The following is a 17943-nucleotide window of genomic DNA, read 5'->3' as shown; positions in this document are numbered from 1 at the left end:
GTTGTTTTCTTTTTCTTTTAATTTTATTAGCGAGATTGAGTATCAATTAATTTAAAAATAGTTATTAATATTAAAATCAAAGATTTTATTTCTTACTTAAGATTATCAGAATTGTGTGTGTTATTAAAGAAAAAAATGTTAAGAAACATTTTATACTCTCACAGAAAATATATTATTGAATATGATGCATTTCTTTTTTTTCTACAAAGACGTTTGCTGATAGAATTTTTTAAACAAATTCATTTGTTTTTTTTTTTTTATTCTTGTTATTATAAATAAAATATATTACATAAATTAAAATAACATAAAGCTAGACAAGTTTTATAATATTAAGGTTGTTTTTTGTTGTGCAGCTGCTAAGAATTTTGTTTGTCTATAACAATTTTATGAAGGGAGGCCTGTTTAACTTCTAAAATAATGTTTTCATAATATAAAAAGACAAAAGTGCAAAATTAAGTAATTTATGACAATTAATTGTACTGCACTTAGTTGTCTTAAAAAGAAGAAATAATAAACCCTCGATGCCTAAGAAATTCCCGATTACGGATGACTTTGAGCCCTCCTCTTCCTAGTGCTTGCACTGCAATAAAATTTAGTGCTTTAGGTAAAGCTCCGTATAAACATTTTTTGTATAAAATGAAAGAAAAACAACAACTAAATGTGAATATTTAATTCAGAAATAAAATGCAGTAAAAGTCAGTTGAGCGTTATAATGAATATACATAATAAAAAGGTTACCACGGAATAAACGGTTGGGACTAAGTTCCTGTCCCTAGCCACAAACCAGAGAATAAATGGGTGACTTAAACCCCTCGTACACTTAGAAGAAGTGAATGGCGAAGTAAAACAGGAATAAAATTCCCTTCAAACCAGAAGATAGTCAGTGCTTTACCTAACAAGACAAGCTTAGTCTTTTTCGTTGGGCCGTTGGAAGCAATTAGCCACAGAATAACTTGGGAGAGAAGCTCCATGTCCTAGCAGTGAACTAGAGAATAAACGGTGGGCCTTACCATCTGAGTGTCATGCACTTAAAAGAAGTGGATGGTGGAATATACGGACGGAAGGAAGAAGGTAGGGTATACGAGACCTGTACAAGAGAAAGAGATGCTAACTGTGCTCGGAAATTATTTTCATTAGTGTACAAAAGATTGGTAACCTAACTGAGTAAAGGACAAAGTTAAAAAAGGATTTTCACCTCGCTACATAAAATATTCTTCAAAAGTCACTACTTATTGAAAGAAGCTCAACGGCAAAAGCTATACCATATATATTTCCTCTGCATCTTTGTATGAGCAATGATCGTGCCTTTTGCCTCAGTTGGTGATATGTGAGTTTGAACCGGGTCGGTGAAAGTTAAGGGGGCTGGTATTTTATAAGCTTGGGATTTTGATTCGGCACTTCCTTCCGCTGGATGCGGTGTGAAAAAGTTGCAATTGGAAAGAATCAGGTCTTGGAAACTGGTGCTTTTCGGTAACGATCAATAAATATTCCATGTGATCTTTCTTTGATTTGTTACGCTCTTTCTTCTGTTTTCGGCTTGCTAGACGATAGGTAAGCTTTTGAAAGTACGTTTCAGCAGATGTTGTTGTCGAATCTCCTTGGAAAACATGTGGTGGTACGTTCGGAGTCTGAAATTTTCGGATTGAGTTCTCATGTGGTGTTTGTAAATAATAATCAATCCGTTCCCTTCGTGGATTGAGATGTTAAGAACTAGCTGAACATTCCAGATTTACGTCTAAGCTTCGTTCAACATTTTTATTCAAAAGCCATTTTCCTCCCAAACTAATCTGAAGTTTGACTTCTCCTATCATCGATTTTAAGGGCCGGCCTGTATGGTGAACATGCAATGCTGGTTTGTTGTAAGAGATTGACCATTGGCCAAATATATGTTTCAGTGGTGCTCTTGAACATGCAGATTTAAATCTCGGAGCTTGTATTTTATTTTAGAACCTACGAAAGATATTGTAGAACTGGTGTCTACTAACCAACCTAGATTTCGTTGTATGTTTATTTTTAATTTTTAACGTATAATACATTGAGATTTTAAATTCAGACAAAAAATTATTTATTCATTACAACTAAAAAACATATCAAATATTATGTTTGTTTTTGAAAAACTTCCTTAATAGAAAAACAAATATCGAAACTTTAAGTATTTAAACTAGCCTCCCTATTTGGACTATAATATCATGATAATTGAGATTTTAAAAATTCGTTTACATACTAATTTAACTACGTAGTAGTAGGTGTTTGTTTGTTTGTGTTTAGTTTTTGTTTTTCAAAGTTTATAACTTGAGTTTTTTTTTGGAAAAGTTTCTACAAAAGGACACACTTTTTTGCCAATCCGACTTAGCTTCGTTATTTTTTTTTTTTTTAGTTTTTATAAATAAATTAACATTCATACAAAATCGCAGTTTGTCGCTTCTTTTTTTGTTTTGTTTCTGTTTCTTCTTTTTACTTCTATTTACACAAAAATATTTTTGATTAGTTATTTTTGCCCTGTGTGTTTTGTTAGTAGTTAGTAGTTTCGTATTGGAAGAGGATGAGCTTCGGTATTAAAGATAAACTTATCTAAATCAATTTCCTTGCGATCATCGCTAAAGAGAAGATAAAAATACTTTAAAGTTTCACCTAGCCAAAAGCTCTCCATGAGATCGCGTAGACGTGGATTGAAAACACTCTTAACATTGCCAATGGACGAATAACCATTAGCGACTTTGGTATATTTTTCGAAAGACTGGAATATATTCCAGCCCATATCTTGATATGTACGATTGCCTGTGATTGCATAAAAGTAATACAAACTTTCGATGAATTCGGGTCGCAACAAATTATGCGCATCATTCGATCTAACTTGAATTTCGGGTTCATCATCTTCCACGGTCGAGAAGTAAGTTATTTCGGGAGCAAGTCCAGTTGGTTGTTTCATATAGGTTTGATAACATGTCTCGAGTAGATCCCGAGCAAGGTTTAGATGAGATTCTGGCATGCCGAATTTGTGTCCAAGCAAGAGTGTGCCGGGGAAATAACACGTTAGATGATCCATCTTTGCTTTGAAATCTTTTCCATTGATTAGTTCACCAATGTAGACATGGTGCTCCTTGGGGGTTTTTCGAACAAGTTGAGATATAACTCCATCAACGGCAGTTTTGTAGTCTTCAATTAAGCTGCAAATAGGATAATACTTTATTTTTTTAAAGAGCCTTAAAACATTTTGAAGAATATTTACTTACAAATCATCAGCTTTTCGTCCAGTTTGAATCCATTGCTTTAGCAGATATTCGTAGTATGAATCTCCTCGTGCTCCCAATGAGATTGTTGCGAAGTTCCTGAAGGTTCCGGTATTGGCATTTATGAATATCGGAACTAATCCGTTGTTTTTCTCTAAGGCGTGTATTTTTTCATTTACACGATGAACAGACTTTAATTGAAAAAAAGAAAAATACTCATATATTAATTCGTTCGTATAACTTTTGTAGGCTTTTACGTGATTGGTTTACAAAGTAATATAAAAATGATTGATAAGGTTAATATATGTGGACGAAAGCATTTTTGTTCAAATAGATAAAAAAGGTAAATGCGAGTTTTTATTGGTTCTAATTTTGATGCTTGAACATAACCTCATGAAGATAAGAGTTAACTAACAGGAACAAAGTAGAAGCTTATTGGTTGAAATTAATCAAGTGAGAAACCGAGAGTTATGTAGTTTGTAGGGGGTTTTTGGAGTATTTTAATCTCTTAAAACTGATTACATTACATTTAAAAACATTTACTTATGTTCAAGTTGTTTTTATTATGTAATTGGAAGATTACTTAATTATAAATAGAACTAATCAACATATACATTCCTAACCTAAGAAATAAAAAAAAAACAATAAATGATGATAACATTGAAAATGGAAATAATAAAATAAATAAATTAAATTATCAAAACACGAGAAAAATAAACAAATGTTGGATAAAGTAATACATTTAAATATAATATGTTTAATTTTACTACAACAACTTATAAAAAAGAACCGTGATTTTGGATTTCGAAATAAGTCAATGTAAGAAACTGATTGAGATAAAAAAGTATGATTACATGAAAAACCTTACAAAAAGATGTAAGTTTTCGTTGCTTTAAAGCCAACTTTACTGAAGAAAGCCGGAAAAAGTTCAAACAAGCCAGGAAGGCCTGCAACAAACATATCCGACGGACCAAATTTTAACATGACCAACGCTCGTTGTCAATGACACTCTTTTTGTTAGTTCTATAGAGAACGTTAATGTCTTTGCTAGGCAGTTCGCCGCCAATTCTACGCTGTCACTGGTGTACCTTAGCGAGTAAGTAATTCTATGGGAACAATTTTTTTCGCACTCGTACTGTGGCAAGAGTCCTTGGAGATCTAAACACACATAAATCCGCTGGTCCGGATGGTATTCCCGCCATTGTTCTGAAGAGGTGTTCTTCAACGCTGGCAAAACCACTGCGTTAGCTTTTGCATCTGTCTGACTATTCAGGTCTCGTTCCGAGCGGATGGAAAACCGCATTTGTCCAGCCTATTCCCAACAAAGGCGAATATTCCTCGACCTCTAATTACTGACTGATTGCACTTACGCCCCTTCTTTACTTTGTCATGGAAATGCTGATTAATTATCAGCTTAAGAAATATCTTGAAGATCGAAAGCTTCTTAATGACCGTCAGTACGGCTTTCGAAGCAATAGGTCCACTGGTGATCTTATGGTTTATCTCAACGATCAGTGGAGCTAATCTTTACATCGCTTTGGAGAAAGTAAGTTTATTGCACTTGATATTTCAAAAGCATTTGATAGGGGCATCAGGTTCGGTTTTCATGAATCCCTCCTTCATTGGATTAGTAATAACCTTTCAAAACTGAGTCTGAAAACCAAAAAATAAATGCTGGTGTGCCACAAGGCTCTGTTCTATCTCCAACACTTTTTCTCATTTATATTAATGATCTCCTGTCTGCAACTTCTAATCCAATACAGTGTTTCGCTGACGGTAGTATTCTCAGCTTTTCATATTCGTTTTTAGAATCACATCTGTAAAACTACAAAGACCAGATATGATAAAGGTCATTAAATTCCGACATAAACGGCATTGTACAATACGAAATAAAAAACCGCGTGGAATTTAAAGTTTCGAAAACCCAATGCTGAGTTGTATCTTTAAAGCGAGATATACATCCCTTGCCATTATTCATGGATGGCACTTGCATCAATGTCCAAAGCTTGAGTATAACTCCCACCTCTCAGCTGGTGCTCCTGCAACTTACGAAAGCCCCTTGGATAGTATTGAACGTAGAGCATTTAAATTTATAGGTGGTGTCTCACCTTTTTTTACTGTTATTTTAGTTTATGCTCTAGTGAAATAGCCAGCTGCATTCCTCCCCTGAAACAGTTCAACCGTAATAATCGCTCTTTTAGGAATGCTCATCAGTATACCCTCGAGGAGTCCAACTTTGGACGTACTGTCAAATAAAGAGAATCCGCCTGGGCATAATAAGAATAAATATGAAAACCATCCCATCCTTTTTGCTATTGGATAAGCTTCTTGATTCACCTTTTTCAGTTTCGTAATTTTTAAATACGACTGATAGGGCTAAATCTAGAAAAGCTCCAGGAGACGACCGATTACAAGTTGGGTTCTATAAGAATTGCATAATCGAATTTGTGTCTGCATTAACCTAGGAATTCAACAGCATATTCGAAACAGAGAACGTACTGCATGACTTCAAAAAACCGATAATATATGTATCCACTTCATAAGAAAAAAAGAAAGCTTTAAATAATCCAGAAAAGTACAGAGGTTTTTCATTTATAAACACATCCGTAAAGTACTTCAGTGCTCTGATATTCCACAAATTGACGAGGTGGGTCAACAATAAAGGAATATTTTATTGGTTTTAAGTGGATTTTAGGAAAAACCGGTCAACTTTAGATAATTTATTCTCATTGATTAATTGTGGAAAGTAACAAAAGAAGGAGCAAGAAGGTATGCTAGATTTTTACGCTCCTTTTGATTTCATTGCACGTAAAGCACTTTTTTTATAAGTTGAAGATCTCAAGTAAAATTGTGAGCGTATTGAAAACGATGTATGAAAGTAACCTCTCTTGTATTTGGGATGGTGGTTTTATTTCGGAAGACTTCGTAGTGGACTTGAATTTGATCACCAGATATTAGAATAAGGAGCTGTTTTCATAACCTGTTGGAAGGAACAAGTCGCTCTATGTATAATAGTTGTTTGTTCGACTAACAGACAGTAAAACTTAAATCTTCATGAATATGCGTACTTCCTTAACCGATATCCTCTTAAAATGATAACTTTAATATTAAAACTAAGAGGCAACATAATTAAAACTCAAATAAATTTCTTATCGGTCTGAAATGACAATTTTGTGTGACTTTTGGAATCTTAAGAATAGAGAGAAGGTGGGTACTACCATCTCATTGGAAAATGCGCATTTCAAGAGAATTTCCATTAAAATAATTTGTCAAAACATCTATAAATGCGAAATATTCTAGCTTCAATTTATATAAGATAAAACTTAACTTAGACAAATGTTCATGATTTAATTGTTTCAACTAATTTTCAACCTTTTTCTTAAGAATTAAACTTTACTGCCTTAGAATGAGGCATTTGAAACACTCAATAAAGGGGTTTTCTAATTAGAAGTTTTAAGGAGGCTATTAATATCTCGTTATTTCTAATTTTTAATAGGCTTACATAATAAACTGAAGAAAAGAAAATTCTTAATGCATTTCCATTAGGATTTAAAAAGAGCTATTCGTCTATAGACCAAGGTTTCAGTTTGATAAATATTGCAGAGGACTTCAAAAGAAGGAACCAAAAACTTTACGCCTTTTTTGTGGATTTTCGAGCTACGTTTGATTCAATCGCCCGCGAAGTGTTTTTTTATAAGCTTTATAAGCTTGGAGGAGCAAGTAAATTCGTTACCCTTGTCAGAGCGATGTATACAAATAATGTGGCCTACGTATGGGATGGGGATTATATATCCGAAGAGTTTTCAACATAAATAGGAGTTAAACAACGCTATGTGTTGAGCACACTACTATTTGTTTTGGTTATTAATGATATCTTGGAGGAGGTCGAAGGAAGAATCCAGTTCGGAAGTACTCGGATACCAGCACTGATATTTGCGGATGATATTGTTTTTTTTATCTGAATCGGTGGAAGGAATGCAGCGTATGGTGAACCAACTGGAGACATACTGTGAAAATTGGAATCTGCCAGCTAATTTACAGAACTCTAAAATTACGATATTTCGGGGCGGAGGAGGAAGATATGCAAATAATGAAAAGTGGATGTACAAAGGTAATTATGTTGCAATTGTTCAAAAGTAGAAATACTTAGGAATTTTAATAAAATCTAACCTCAACATAAAAAAGCATTTTAAATGAATCGAAAAGAGCAGTATCTTCTCTTTGGAAACGTTGCATCAATAATAAAGGTGTCGAGCATAGTTTAAAGCTAAACATTTTTCATGCGACAGCAGCTTCTATAATACTTAATGGGGCGCAAGTTTGGGGATATTGCCAATACGAGTGGAAAGGTTCCTCAGGTATTTCTTAGAGCGCATTTTTCGGCTACCAATTTGCATTCCAATTTATATGCTACATTTGAAAACAACTGAACCTCCATTGCTCTTAAGGACCTTAAAGCTGCATTTTGACTACATTATCAAGGTGATGTTATATTTAAAGTTAGAGGCGAACTATTAAATTTAAATTACATTCCGCATCGACCAGATCTGCCAATCCTACGCGACCTTTTGGCCGAAACATTGGAAGTTCTGAATGGAATTTTATGCTGGAAAATTGTATATAAATATATTACCGCATTGCGCTATAGACAACGTATCCGCGAAGGAGACTTTTAATTAAACAACAGGTTAATTACACAATTACATTTAAATACATTGTCATTCTGGTAGACGGCCACTGACCAAACCACATTTAACTTGTGAATATTGTATGATAATTGTTAATTTTAAAACCATTTTTCAAATAAAGTTTTTCTAACTAACAAGATTCCCGTCTATTGAATAAATACAAAGAAAACGTCTGCAAGAATGTTTTAAAAATCTTTGCTTCAGAGAAAGTGTTAGGCTTTAAAGTGAATTGATAAAAGCTTAAGCTTTTTAACATCCACTCTAAAAAATGTATGGGTTTAAAGATAAGATATTTATTTGGTATTTTTTTTCTTGGTATGACTTACTTCCAAACCGCATTTTTGCAGTAATATCAATGTACACAATAGCATTCTACACTTTCTCTGTGTAGCTAAGGTACTGCTACGGATATCCATATTCAAGCCAAAACAGGGAAGTACTGTGAGAAGATTCGACGGTGACGGCTACAGTCGCATTGAAAACCAGTGCCTACATTGTCTGACAGCCAGATGACACATCTAAGGTGCTAGTTTTAATATGGCTATCACAATGAAACCCCTGGTTTGACGAACACCGGCTTCTTAGAAGGAAAAAAGGAAGCAAGAGCAGCGCCCGCTCAAGGAGATAGAGGGATGTCACAACAGGAATAAGGTTTATACATTTTACGAAAATGTATAAAAAAACTTCCAAGGGTTTCAGCCACGATCAGAGGAACTTCGTAGTAGAATAGCATGTTATGCTAAGAATGTTGAAAAACCACTTCTCCAAACCCACAACAACAATTCCGCCTACCTGACCTCGAAGAAGTGAAGATAGCTACATCGTATTTGAACAAAGCTGCTGAAGCTAATGGCATCGCTTTCGAATTATTCAAACCAGCAGGCGATGACTTGATTATGAGAATGCACCAACTCACCTGCAAAATATTATCGGAAGAAAGCATGCCCTATGAGTGGAATCTAAGCATAGTTTGCCCAATACTTAAGAAAGGAGACCCTCAAAACTTAAAATCGATACTGTTCATATCATTATCGATTTCAAGGCCGTGTATAAAAGCATCTATAGGGAAGAGTTTTACAGAGCAATGGGTAGTTTCGACATTCCTGTCAAATTAGTCTGTATGTGAAGAATGACGATGGAAAATGCATGCTGTTTTATTAATGTTTTGCGACTTCTTCAACATCGTTCTGTAAAGAAATGTGCAAAACTCAGATACGCTGATGATATTATTATAATTGGAAGATCAAAGCCATGTCGTGTTTTTGATCATTGCGACGAAGCGGGGGAGATGAATTTAGTGGTCAATGAAGGCAGGACCAAATATATGATGTCTTCAGAAAAGGAAAATTGAACGATTACTAACGTCTTGGTCAGATCGTCACCATGAATAGCTATAACTTTGAGGTTGTTTATGACTTTGTCTTTGTCAGAAAACAATTGAGTAGTAGAGTACTCTCTGGAGCATCCAAAACCATCTATATGACACTCATCATTCCGGTTCATATTTTTGTCGCTGAAGATTGGACCCATTCAAAGAGAGATTAGAGCGTTTAAGAATGATCTCTGCAAATATGAAGAATAGAGGAGAAGATACAACGACAAACATTATGGGCTATTATCGGAAATTTGCATACCATAAACACATATACATAATCAATGTTTGTAAAAAGCAGAGATTCAATGATGTTTTATTCTTCGTGGCGAGTTCAATTTCATTCATAACAAATGATGAAAAATTTTAATGCTTACTTACTTACTTAAGGTGGCGCTACAGTCCGGGGCGGACCTGGGCCTCAACCAACAAGCGTCTCCAGCCAGCTCGATCCCTATTTAGCTGTCTCCAGTTTCGCACGCCAAGTTGGTTTAGGTCCTCTCCCACCTGCGTGCGCCACCTGAGTCGCTGTCTTCCTCTACTGCGCCGTCCCTCGGGATTGGATTCGAAGACCTTCCGGGCTGGAGCGTTGATGTCCATCCGCTCTACATGACCTAGCCATCTAAGCCGTTGGACTTTAATTCTGCTAACTAGGTCAGTGTCGCTATACAGCCCGTACAGTTCGTCGTTATATCTTCTCCTCCATTCTCCATCTATGCGTACGGGACCAAAAATCACCCGAAGAATTTTTCTCTCGAAGCATCCTAAGACGCTCTCATCTTTCTTTGACAGGGTCCAGGCCTCAGCGCCATTAATGAGAACCGGGATGATGAGTGTCTTATAGATGGTGATTTTACATGCTCGAGAGAGGACTTAACTTCTCAATAGACTTCTAAGTCCAAAGAATCAGCGATTTGCAAAAGTTATTCTTCGTTTAATTTCAGTGCTGGTGTCGTTGTCTGTGTTAATAGCGGTGCCTAGGTAGACAAAGTCCTTAACTATACCTCAAAGTTATAGATGTCCATGGTGACATTTTGTCCAAGACGTCGTTGTTCAGTGTGATTTTTTGATGACAGCATATACTTGGTCTTGGCCTCATTGACCACTAAACAATGCTCAAAAACGCTCCACTGACATCACGCTTTGATCTTTCAATTATGTCAATATCATCTGCGTATCCGAGTTATTGGATGGAACTTTGGAAGATTGTGCCTCCAGTGTTGACGGTTGAGTTTTGCACAATTCTTTCCAGAACGATGTTGAAGAAGTCGCATGACAGTGCATCGCCTTGTCTAAAACCTTTTTTGACATCAAATGCATCGGTAAGATCTTTTCCGGCCTCGATAGAGCAGCGTGTACTTTCTATCGTCATTCACAAACGGATAAGTTTGACAGGGATGCCAAAACTAGACATTGCTCGGTAGAGCTCTTCCCTATAGATGCTGTCATACGCGGCTTTAAAATCGATAAAGAGATGGTGGGTATCGATTTGAAGCTCCTGGGTTTTTTCCAAGTTCTGCCGTAGTGTGAATATTTGGTCGATAGTGGACTTTCCTGGTCTGAAGCCACGCTGATAAGGACCAATCAGGTTGTTGACGAATGGCTTCAGACGTTCACATAATACGGCAGAGAGGATCTTATACGCAATGTTGAGGAGACTGATGCCTCTGTAGTTGGCGCAGTTTAGAGGGTCTTCTTCCTTATGTATCGGGCACACTATGCTGAGATTCCACTCATCGGGCATGCTTTCTTCCGACCATATTTTGCAGATGAGTTGGTGCATGCTCCGTACCAAGTCATCGCCTGCTGCTTTGAATAGTTCGGCAGCGATGCCGTCAGCTCCAGCAGCTTTGTTTGACTTAAGTTTAGATATAGCTATCTTCACTTCGTCAAGGTCGGGTAGGCGGAATTGTTGATCTGCGTCGCCGAGGTTGAGTGGTTCTATCTCCCTTACAGCGGAATTCGGTTCGTCATCGCCGTTATATAATTTGAAGAAGTGATCTTTCCATATTCTCAGCATCGACTACGGTTCTACTACGATGTTCCCCTTATCGTCTTTACAGGCTTCGGTTCGTGGCTGGTACCCTTGGGAGGTTTTTTTTTACCTTTTGGTAAAATTTACGAACCTAATTGCTGTTGTGACATCCCTCTATCTCCTCGATCGCGCGCTTCTAATGCTTTTTTTTCCATCTAAGAAGCCGGTGTTCCTCTCTCCTCTTCTGCTCGTAGAGCTCGCGAGCAGCTCTAGTCCTTTTGTGCAGCGCCGTTTTGTATGCCTCTTGTTTCGCTGCCGGCATTCGTGGTCAAACGCTGTGGTGGCCGTGTGAAACCTAGCACTTCAGAGGCGGCATTTCTGATGGCTGCAAGGCAATGTTGTCACAGGTTTTCAATGCTTAACGCAGGAGGCATAGGACTCCTTAAGAGGTTATTATTATATTATAATTCGACCAGCCTGAATCCGTTGTCGGAGGTGGTGTCGTGCATTCTGTATCTCCCGATTATGCCACCAAAGATGTCTTCTCTTCCTAGCTTGGCATTAAAATCTCCTAAGACAATTTTAATGTCATAGCCAGGGCACTGCTCATATGTCTTTTAATTTAATGATTCACTGTTTATTGCATAACTTGAAGCATAGTCCTCATTCAGATTTGTTCATTCAAGTTTATGTTTATTTTTTAACGTTTTATGTTTGCCCCAACATCCTTATTTTTAGCTGTTCTAAAAAAGACCTTCTAAACATATTTCATTTGCAATTAGAAATAAACTTAAGCTTAGACTGTAAACTAAGCAAGCAACATTGCTTACTCTTGGGATTATCTTTATAATATGTCGGATTTTTGTTTGTATTTATTAATTTAATATTCATACCGACAAAAACACCTTAACTTTGATCTCTATTATTATATCATCATGTTTATAATGATTTGTCAGTATACCTAGCTGTGTTTACTTATTTACTTATTATTTTAATCCCAATATTTAGAAATAACATCGAAGATTTCAACTAAGATCATTTCATTGCAACACGTACAAAATACTTGAAATGTCGTATATATGCAAATAAATTAACAATAATAACCTTAATGATAAACTAATATAAAAACCATAATGTTAATATTTGCATTATCTAACAAAAAGCTGAATAAACATCGAAGCACGTTAGATTTAGTTTCATAATAATGCACATCACACAAAGATAAAGATAAAGAGTACACTTACCTCTTCGTATATTTTGTTGCCAGTACTTCTACTTAAATCTCTGAATTCTAATTGTAATGTTGTGACTTCACTTGTTGAACTATCTGGCGACCATTTGGGTGAATGCGCCGACATAGATGCAAGATTAACATCTGAGTATGGAATGCCAGATGGCGAGAGGAAGCATGGAAGTAAACGATTACCTAATTCAACCTAAAAAAGAGCAGAAGAAAAACTTTATTGTGTTCTCCTTTTTTGTTTTCTTTTTTTTGTATTACCGATTTTTTTAGGAACATCTTATCACCGCTCAAATGGTAAGAGGTCAGCAGGCCACCCAACACTCGTATGGTGACTTCAAACAGATTTACATCACGATTTATGTCGAAATTGAGGTACTGATCAACCCAATTTCGAGCTTCTTCAAACTCTAAAAAGAAAAAAAATCATAACAGGTCAATTCATTTGTTGTATGTACTATTTTGTTGTTGTTATGAACCTTCTTGTAAATCCATAATGTACATTGTGTCCAATGAATCGACAATTGTCAGTCCCAGACCAAACCAATCGTGCGATGACATCGAAACTGGCTTCAAATTATCATGACCCCAGGCGAATGCCTTGTAGCCCTTCCACGAATGTTTGAATGCATCCACCACTGCTTTTTGTCGGCTATTCGATGGGCCTTTGAAATCCGACGGTGTCAGGTCGGTTGTCTCTTCTAGATGATTGATAAAGTCATCGATACCACTTTCAGCAGCTGCTTCTACTTTGGCTTCATTTTGCAGAAGTCCAGCTACAGGTTCATCTACAACATTTGGTGGATCAGGATCAGAATCCACCGTCTTGATGGGTGCAATAAGAAGATTAACGTTGTTTTCGGGGGTTTCTGGGAGCTCCGGTTTTCGTTTCGATGTGTCCGGTGCTGTATCCGAATGGTGGTGGTCTTTAGGATGAACTTTGTGCTGTAAAAATTAATTGAAAAAAGTGTCTTTAAAATGTAGGACCACATATGGAACATTGTATTTCTTCGTATTCCTTTATTCAACTTCATTGAGAAAAAATGTGCATACAACTAATTACGATTAAGCAAACAGTTAAAGCAAATATTTAAGCTACTCTTATGTTACAATTGTTTGCAGGACAAACAAACATGTTGACCCAATCGGAAGTGTTCACTTTGTTTACCAACAAATGCACCCGCTTTGCTTCCGAGTTTTTTACGTTTAAGTCAACAGGGCACAGGCACACAGCCAATAAACACAAATTATTAATGACACTACTTATCATCGACGCGACTTACGACGACGCGACGATACATAGAATCTGATTAGATAAGTGTAGAGCTGTAGAGTACTTCCCACAGCCAATTGTTTTCAATGGCAATCTTATCTCAGTCACAGGCAGAACATGCGAGTTGCGAGTTTGCTTGAACGCCCCTTGGCACAAAAAACAATAAAAACAAAATGAAAATTAACACAAACAATTTTCCTCAAATCACAGACGACGTGTACGAATTCAATTGAACGAACAAAATAATAAAAATACAAAAAATCGTGTACCAATTCCGTTTCTAACAAGCTTTAATTTTATTTTTAGCAAACAATAAGAATTGCGCTGTTCAATACACAAACTTACATCTTTGAAAGGCGCCACATTTATGTGACCAATGCCAACGGCGGCATTTAGGCCAAGTGATTCTCCAGCCGAGTCTACGGACAATGAATCTTTTACTGTCTCGGAGACAATTTGATCGCCAGGCAGGAAGAGCACTATGAATGTGCAGCACGCAGAAATAGTGAGGATGATGAGATTCCTTTGACAACGGGGCAGTTGATTCCAAGTCTAAAATTGAAAATAGGTAATGAACATTTGATTTGGATGCTGCTTTTCTCCAGAAAGTCCAAGGAAACATGAACATCATGAATCCAAACTTACCCGGCGAAAGCTTTTCCTTTGTTGCAGGTTCTTGGATAAATCATTGCTGGAGGAGCCACCAACTGGCACCGGTAGAGTAAGGGAAATATGATCGCTTTTCTGCTCCAGCATTTTTGTGTGTTTTGTGTATAAATTTATGGAAGTTTCTTGTGTACGATTTAATCGAGTACCTCAATCCAACAACAACAACAAGTGAATTTATTTAAACAAAATAAATAAAATAGCTACACGACAAAAATTTCACTTTAACATGATTTTCGTTGAGGGTCGACTTGAATTTATTTATTTTTTCTTTGCTATTTCAAAGGGACTTTGGGGAACTTTGTTCTTATTGGAAAAATAAACAACAAACATAAACAATCAATTATTTTTATTTGTTTTACTGATAAGCTAATAAGAGTAGAGTTAAAATTAAATTTATTTTGTGAAACATTGAAGTTCTTTTTCTTATTTTATTTTTACATAGGAGCGCACAGAAAATCCATAACCTACCGATAGTGGAAATTTTCCCTTACTGAAAATTTATGCAAAACGTAAAGTAATGTCAGATTTTGACATTTTCACACAGTTTGGGTGATTGTGGTGTAGTTTTGTACCAGGGATGGTGAAAGTAAAACAGTGAATATCAAACTACAAAATGATTGAGTTTTAAAAATATTTATTAGAATATTAGATGGAAGAGAAGTTTTGGATTTCTTTAACATTTACGAATGTGTATTTATTTAATAAACAAAGAAAACGAGAAAAAATGAGATTTTAAAAACGATGTCACTTGTTATTAGAAATTTTGTTGATTGATAATCTTTGTAGTTTTAAATAAATCTATTAGCGCCGTTTGGCCTAGGGCTTGGTCAAACAAAACGCGGTACGGCAATAAGGAACGTTAGGCCTGCTTCGAGGTTGCTTTGAAGGACACTTCCAAACACGGTTGCAACATTGGTCATCTGTGACCAATTTTGGTCATTACTTTTTCACTTGGTCAGCTTTTATTCCATTTGGTCATATTTTCGGAAACGAAAAAAGATGTTCGACAATTTGAGTAACGAAAACGTTCTTGGCTTAACAGAAACAACGGTTAAACTCATTTAAGCAACTTTGTGTACATATGTAAAAGCTTTATTAAAAATATTGAACTCTTGATCTGAATTGGACTAAGGGGAACAAAAAAAATTATCTTCTCATTACATAAGCCTTACAAAATTTCAAAATACCTTACTACTTTAAATACAATTATGTTAAAAAGAAAGTCCTTATATTTTTATTTATGTATACAGAATTTTGAAAACAACTGCTACTAATTATTTATATTAAACCTTAGTTATAATAATTTAAGAAATGTGTCCAAAATAACTCAAAATTTTTTTTTGTCGGATTTCGAAATTTCAATATCATCTTTAATTATTTATTTTTTCTAACTTGGTTCAGGGTGATCCCAAAGATGTAGTAATGAAATGGACGATGCCTTTATATTCAAAGAGGAAACACAATCAACGATAAAATTGACATAATGCGAATTTTGTGGAAAAGTTAGTTTTTTTTTTAATTTTTTTGGAATAGTTTGTTTAAAAAAAAATAAAGGAATAGACTTAATTTTAATAAGGTGTTGGGCAAAGAGCTTCAAAATAGTCTTAAGGCCCAACTATAAAAGGCATAAGCTAGCATATGCGCGCATAAGTAAACGTGACAAAGAATCTCAATACGAGTGAACATAATGGAATCTAGCTCCGTTTCGTTAAATTTTTCTCAGTTTCGTTAACTTAAGCAAACTTAAGGAAGAGCGATCCCAGTCGCTCGCCGCATTAGTAAAATCTGACATATAGATACATGAGCAAAATTGCATTATGGCTATCCGCAGTAATTTCACAAACTTAAGTGAATTTTCGGTGGGTTTTTAACATAAGCTTATGTTTGCTTATGCCTATTATAGTTGGGCCTTTAGTGTCTGGAGAGTAATAAATTTTCTTAATTTATGTTTTTGCATTTATATTTTTTGAGCTTATAAACTTTGATCTCATCTTAAAACGCTTTATTTTTATGTTTCGTTATCTTTATTCGGGTTAATCTTATTTAATTAAGTTTGTTAGGGATTTTGTGAGTTTATTTGTACGTAGTTAAAAGATAAATTTCGATCTGCATAATATGGAAAATATGTTAAACAAAATGTGAAAAATTCATCAATCTATGTTAACAAATTTTTCGGACTTTAATTAATTATGTTCGTCATTTTTACCTACAAGTGGTCATTTTTATTTCAAATTTGGACACATAAAAAATAAATTTATAGCGGAAGAGCAAATGTATTTTGTTTGTTGACTTTTTAACAGCTGTTGAGCTGTCAGACTAAGCAAATGTTCAGCAAATTTGAACTAGACTTCCGTTTGGAGTCACATTACGTTATTTCCTTACGATTGTCAAATGAAATGTGAGGTCGAAGCTTCATAGTGCTAGCATGCATTGAATTCCTATGGCTGAACTCGTAAACGTCATGCAAAGCCGAATCTCAAGCATGTCAAGCGTTCAAGCGTTCGGTCGTGCCGACTTTAACATATTGAAAAAAATTGACTCTTATAAGCCAATCTGAAATGTTTTGCTTTGCTTTGTGCTCACTTTAGATCGTAATTATCGTAAGCTCAAGCTCAACGCCGCCCCAACTGATCTATTAAAATTCCAAACTTTTGGTCTTTAAAAAGTACACTGGGATTATTTTGATTAGCTTGCTGAATTATTTTTTGCTGCAGTAAAGTACCAAAGCAAAGAAAAAAGAGTTGCATTAACGCCACACCGATAGTTGACTGCTTTCAATTTGACGTATTAGATCGCGGAGTGTAGCGGTGCTTTGTGATATTGATTTTGAAATGAATAAAAGCGCATCTTATAGAAATTATTCTCATAACTTATAAGTCTTTATTTTATCTTTATTAAGTTTTGAAAAACCTTGAATCTTAATGCGGCCATATGTGACAGAGCCAAATATCCAAATCTACCCGACCCGATACATAATCGACTGTGTGTTTGAAAACAGAGGTGGTTCGTTTTGGCTCTGTAGATGCATTTGGATTTTCAGCAAGTCAAAAATCAACGAGGGTGAGCCATCGAGCAAATTTGTTGACTCTAAGCCAATTGGTTTAGAGTTGATTTTTGGTTCTGAATTCGAATTTCAACCCTATCGATTTTATCCATAAACTATAATTTAAAAACACCCCTTTTTAACACTATTTCTATACGTTTTTTGATTTATTTCAAAAACTTGATTTTAAAACTTTTTTTGAGAAAAAGAATTCGTTACAAGAACACAAGTGATTTTTAAACAAATAATTTTGTTTAAAATAGTAGATTTAAAAATGTGTTACGGATTTCAAAAGAAGCATTTGTGTTCGTCTTGGAAGAAATAAGAGAGGCATTCAAATTGTATAACCAATAGTGGCTTTGTCCGAAGAATTAAAAATATAAAAGAGAAAGTTGTGTGCAAAATTGATTACTTTGAATACGACTTCACAGAAAAATGGGGAACTAAATTACA

General features: G+C 35.4%; 1 protein-coding gene across 2 annotated transcripts; it reads right to left on the bottom strand.

Annotated features, from left to right (window-relative positions):
* Nucleotides 1–925: 925 nt before the first annotated feature.
* On the bottom strand, nt 926–14933 carry LOC129939160 (endoplasmic reticulum mannosyl-oligosaccharide 1,2-alpha-mannosidase). 2 transcript variants are annotated; one of them, XM_056047062.1, is made up of 7 exons: nt 14424–14933; nt 14124–14330; nt 12985–13450; nt 12767–12915; nt 12510–12701; nt 3234–3421; nt 926–3167 (listed from the first exon to the last, which is right to left on the bottom strand). In XM_056047062.1, the coding sequence occupies exons 1-7, from the start codon at nt 14532–14534 to the stop codon at nt 2519–2521; spliced, it is 1962 nt and encodes a 653-aa protein (XP_055903037.1). In that variant the 5' UTR covers nt 14535–14933; the 3' UTR covers nt 926–2518. The 2 variants fall into 2 exon arrangements, with proteins under 2 accessions (XP_055903037.1, XP_055903038.1); XM_056047063.1 differs by lacking the exons at nt 14124–14330; nt 14424–14933 and adding an exon at nt 13674–13792.
* Nucleotides 14934–17943: the final 3010 nt, after the last annotated feature.

The sequence above is a fragment of the Eupeodes corollae genome, chromosome 1 (assembly GCF_945859685.1).
Source record: "Eupeodes corollae chromosome 1, idEupCoro1.1, whole genome shotgun sequence".
In the NCBI taxonomy this organism is placed as follows: Eukaryota; Metazoa; Arthropoda; class Insecta; order Diptera; family Syrphidae; genus Eupeodes; species Eupeodes corollae.
This window is presented reverse-complemented; position numbering and strand designations above follow the sequence as displayed.